The following is a 5,760-nucleotide window of genomic DNA, read 5'->3' on the forward strand; positions in this document are numbered from 1 at the left end:
GATGTGCATGTATATACGTACATATATGAATATACTTTAGATATAATATCGCACATCACATCTCGCCGCATCTTTTTTGTGTACTAACATTATATCACAGCTATCAGTATGTAATACGATTATTATCATGTGTAAAAGTTCTTCATTTATATACCATCATACGTAAAAAGAATGGTTCTCAGTATATGAATGACGGCCAATTTCGAAAAAAAAAAAAAAAAGAAATATGTTATTTGATTTTTATCTCGCTTGGTGGAGGGTATCTATGATGTTTGCCTACATTATTATTGTCGAAACATCGATGCTATTGTTGTATCGTTATTTGTTACGAATGTATCGTGTGCGTGTAATTTTGCATGAGCATGCGCGCAGTATCAATGCTTTTTGTGTTGTATGCATGTATTCAATTTTTTTTTTTCAAGAATTATGTTTTAATATCCGTTTTATTTAAATCTTATTCGAAAAGTTCAAATTTAAATTTGAGAATTGGATGCAATTTATTACTATTACTATGGCATTTCTTGTTGTATTCGAATCATTCAATTTTACGTATTTGATTTTTATTTCATTTTTCGGAGTAAGCATAGTATTTGTTTATTGTAATTGTTCTCTATATTGAAAAAGCTTTAGCATCGTAACATAATTTTTATTTCACTTTTTTTTTTATTATTTATTATATTATTGATTGATCATATTCATAAGAATTAGATTTCATCCATTTTTTTTATGTATCTTATTCTCATTTGAGATTTTATTTTTTAAAATATCGATTAGAATATCAATATCATAATTAATTTAATTTTACTCATTCATTTATTATTATATGGATATTTATTACGTGTTTGAAACATGCATTGAGGAATATTTTTTTGTTCTTTAATTTTTTAATTTATTCATTATTGGTAGAAGTAGACTTGCTATCTCGATAAGTAATCATTCGCACTTCATTAATTTTTCTTCGTTGAATTTTCATAATAAACTAGTACAAATAGCGCATTCCTCATTTGTTTATTCTACAACGAGGGAAGAAGAAAAAAATAAAAGAAAAGAATTTCAATGTCTAATTGATGAACATCGTTAATTGATGTTTTCTTAGGATTGTCAAGAACAGAATTATGTTCTTCTAAAGGAACTAAAGAAGAATTTATTTGCATTTAAACGAGAACAAATATTTCAATTATTTTGATATTAATTTTTTAAACTCTTTTATGTTAATAAAACTTATGTAATATTATAAAAAAATCAAGTACCACATTTATGTTTGTATTTTCAGGAGAAACACACATCTAGCCATCACAAAAGTTCCAGCAAGTTGTCGCAATCTCAGCAATCTCACACCTCGTAGTATCGGAACATCAGTAGAAGAGGATATCGATAAAAAATCTCTTCAAGAAGCCATCCGAAACGACCAAGCGCAACAATTGATCCGCCTAAAAGGAGGAATTCATCTTGTTTTGCTTCTTCGTCTTCATTGAAACTGTGTTGAGATTCGAACATCTATGAAGCTTTCATCATTGTCCTTGTTTCTCACACTCGTCCCAAATGATCAAGAGGGAAATATCTTCGTAGCTGTTTTTTATGTAGCCCTCTAATTGAAAAGAGAGGGAACATTTCTGCAGCAATCGTTCGTACATGGCTGCTTCGAAAAACAGAACTTCATGAAGATGCAGGCTTGGCGCCTTAATATTTAGCCAAAGTTTAACGTAAATCGATCAGCGATTTATGATTTTGACTAGAAAAAAAAACGAAAAGAAGAAAAGAGAAAGGAAAATAATATTCTTACTCAGGTGAAATTAGGTATGCGGTAAGCTAAGAGAAAAGAAAATTTCACTTCATCCTTGGTCATTGGATTTTTTTTTATATAAGTATATATATTATAAGATACGAGATGAATTCTTTTCTTCTTCATTACGTGAAAATACTCGTAAGAATGCGTCTCGTATCGATATAGCCCTCAGGATCAATTTCAAAGTTCTACTCGTAATGATATTTTGCATATCATGAAAGTATCTTACAAATCAATCCAAAAATCTTAATTTTAATAGAAATTTATGTGTGTGTAGAACAATAATGGATTATACATGAAACAATTTTTTGTCGATAGGAAATTTCTTTGAGAATCAATTTCGATTTTCAGTTATTTATATAGTTATATAGTTATTTAAAAATTTTTCATGTTTTGAGTAATAATTTTGGCTGAAAAGAAAAAAATTTCTAAGATAATTCTAAATATGACAAATTAAAATTTTAGTAGTTGATATTATCTCTGAATTAAAATTTTTATCATTGACAAAAAATTTACTCCGTATATAAATGAATTTATCTACAAACAAATTTTCATTATAATTAGGATTTTTGAGTTAGATAAATTTCTCTGTAAAATAATGTTCGAATTTAAAAACTTTCGTGATACATTACTTGCAATGTTTAAATATTATTTGCTATAATTATCTTCGTTTTTAAACGATTATTGTATAAATATTTATTTTATAAATTTACTATGTTATATGCATGGTAGAAAATATGATTTTCGAATTTTGATATTTGTTTTTTTTTTTTTTATAATGAAATATGTATCGAACTTTTGATTTCGTTTCGAGGGCTAATTTTTTTCATCTTTCCACTTGTTCCTTTCCGTTGAACTGCCATTTTTTCCTATGTATTAAAGAACATAATGCATTATCAAATTCACAAGTATTAAAATTGATCGTCGATCGATTCGTTAGACAGGGACGTGATTAAACAGATTTGAAAGATTGATGATGAACTGAATATAGAATATTTGTACGTTTTAAGTGACAAGTTTTTCTTTGTTATTCAATAGAACAATGCTTTGAGCGATGTTCTTATTCGATGAAGCTAAGGAATCTAATAATTTTATTGTTTAATTATACATTTATCATTATCATCGTTTTAATAACAGATCATTTCATTCTTCTTACGTTCATAATGCATTTAATAAAGTTTCGTTTTATTATCATATCTCCATATTATATTTTTTGAATGAATTAAAATCATAAAAATTGATTCGTTTCGATGAAAATGTAGTACATAGTTCCATAGTTGTTAATGATATAATTAGTATTTTAATGGCCCACCTTATTGATTCTTTGAGAATAATTTCTTAAAGAATACTTTTCTACAGATTCGAATGTCCCTAAGAAACGAATCGTTTGTGCGAAGCAATGAGCATGCACATTGAAAGAAAAACTTGGTCCATGTCAAATAATATTTATTCGTGCCGTTTTGTTATGTACATAGCCGAAAAGACCGCATAATATAGTAAGTAATTCGAATTATTCTATCGCCACTTAGTATAAAGGACTATAGATAAACAATTAATATTATTGTCAGACTGTAAATAAAATTATTTTGTATGCCAAAATAAACCAAATGAATGACTCGACACATTAAGATTATACAATCGCGTTATACCACACAAACGTAAGAATATTAAAAAAGAAAAAGAAAGAAAAAAACAGAGTAATGGTACAAGTTACAGTACGCGCAATGAAATATAATGAAACAGATTCCATTAATTATCTTCACTCGTTCAAAGAATAAAGAAACCACGCGTATATTTAGCAAACACACAGTTAATACTCGATTCTATTCTCTGTAGGTATTATTTTTTAAGAGAAACTGATAATAGAATTATAGTATCAATATATTGCGAACGGCCGTGCGTACTGTATCGAAAAGAAATAGAAATGTGTTATCACTGGTTTTCACGCGTATTTCGTACCCGAGAGCATTTGTTGCGTTATCTTAAAAAACGAGCAGTTAGAATAATAATATTAATATTAATATCAATTAACATTAAATAACGGTAATTATAATAACACACAACACAATTGTAACAAATAAAAAGGCAAAACGATAAATGCCTTTATCGTTTGTGAACTTTATGACAATTCACACATAGCCATTCTTCGTCGTTCTTCTTTTATTGTGCATATCGAAGATTGCACCAAGTTCGAAAACGTGTACGGAGAAATGTATTTATTGATTATAAATAAGCCGATCGAATGTAAACTTAGATTCGTGAATCGTATTTCAACTATACTATGTCAAATGCCTTTGACACGATTGTTCAACGAAGAAAAAGAAAAGAAGAAACAAAATTGTATGTTAGCAATAAATGTTCCGACATTCGCTCGGCGCGATAAAATAATATCAGCTTGTCGTTCATTGAATAATATTGCAAAAATATTTTTCATTCTTATTATATACGATAGGTGAGAATGACGAGTTTATTTTATCGTGTCGACTTCATATATTGTCCCGTAGCCGAGAGTATAATTCAAAGCTCTACAATTACAATTTAACACATATATAATATAATCAATACATTTTTTATGTAAACATTATTACTTCTCAGATAGAGTGATTGCACCAAGAATTTCTTCGTTTCGACACATTTCTCTTTTTAATCATTAAGAAATGATGGTAGTTCACATCTTCTAGTATTCTCTTGGCTGTGTGGTACAAACGACGTTTATTGCTAATCGTTTTCAATTAAGCGAATAATGCGTAATAATTGTAACACAACTGTTTCGCCATTTATTAGTTCAGCGACACGGTGAAAGTGAAATAAAAAAAAAAAGGAAAGAAAGAAAAAATAATTATGTAGAAAATTCCAATTGAAATAATGTTGAATACTCGGCACTGTTTTGTCGAATAAATAATCGTTTATCGATCGATTTTTCGTAGATCGAAACGGACTCGCTTGAGATCATTAGTCTAAATTTAGCTATAAATTCTTGATTAGAACAAAAAATATGTTTCTTTGGAAACAATCGCTTCCGTTTCTTTCTTCGGAAGAGAAGAATAAAAAAAAAAACATACACGAATTTGATCGGTATAAAAGATTAAGAAGTTTTTTTAAAAAGACGAATAGAAAATAACCGAAAAAATACCGTGTCTGCGATGTAAATAAATTTATTCTTAAGGAATTAAACAGAAGCGACGATTCGTGAAGAGTGTATACTTATTATTATTATTGTCATCATCATCGTTTGTCATGCATTTGTATTTCATATGCATGCCACGAAGCCTGCGTATTGTGGATACACGCTCGATCTGGAAGTCTTTGGTCGTGAGAAAATTTCTTTATTCAAAAATATAATTATACAATTATATTTAAAGAAATAATAATAAAAAAAAAGAATGAATAAATTACGAATTTTGAAAAAGTAATTTCAAAATAGAATAAATGTTAACATTGTACGGTTTTCTTTCAAATCAGTTCGCTCTGTAATTAATAAGTGGTTTATACATTTTTTTAATTATGAGTGCAATTGTTATTTCATAATGAACATTCATTTTGAATATATGGTTATGTATATTCTTTCTTTCTTCTTTTCTAAGAAAAAATTTTAAAAAATATGAAAAATCTTTGTGTTCTCTCTCATGACTGATGATTTTCAAGATCTGAGTTAAGCTTGCCTAGTTTTAGGCGGCATTAAAATGTTATCCTTAATAAAGAGAGAAGCAAAAGAATGACTAAAAGAACTATCTATATGTCTTTATTATTTTACCTTTTTACTTTTATCTTTTACTATAATCTTTATTAGCATTAAGTTATCGAAACTTTCTTTTTTTTGTATTTTTCAATATAAAAATTAATGAAGGAAAGTATTAAAAATTGATTTTTTGTCTTTTTTCCTTTAAATAAAGATTCCTTTCAGTAGTAATTTAAAAACATTTAATACATTTTGATATTAGAAACGAAAATATTACAATATATAAAATAATAAT

At 27.5% G+C, this 5,760-nt stretch overlaps 1 protein-coding gene across 1 annotated transcript in view; it reads left to right on the forward strand.

Moving 5' to 3' along the window:
- The window catches only part of LOC108004427 (cyclin-T2), a 21,691-nt gene extending 16,174 nt beyond the window's left edge, over positions 1–5,517 (forward strand). Inside the window, exon 8 of the mRNA XM_017067321.3 lies at positions 1,274–5,517. Within this exon, the coding sequence (XP_016922810.1) occupies positions 1,274–1,345 (72 nt within the window). The 3' untranslated portion in view covers positions 1,346–5,517. The remainder of the gene's footprint in view (positions 1–1,273) is intronic.
- Positions 5,518–5,760: the final 243 nt, after the last annotated feature.

Source organism: Apis cerana, linkage group LG14, assembly GCF_029169275.1.
Source record: "Apis cerana isolate GH-2021 linkage group LG14, AcerK_1.0, whole genome shotgun sequence".
Taxonomy (NCBI): domain Eukaryota; kingdom Metazoa; phylum Arthropoda; class Insecta; order Hymenoptera; family Apidae; genus Apis; species Apis cerana.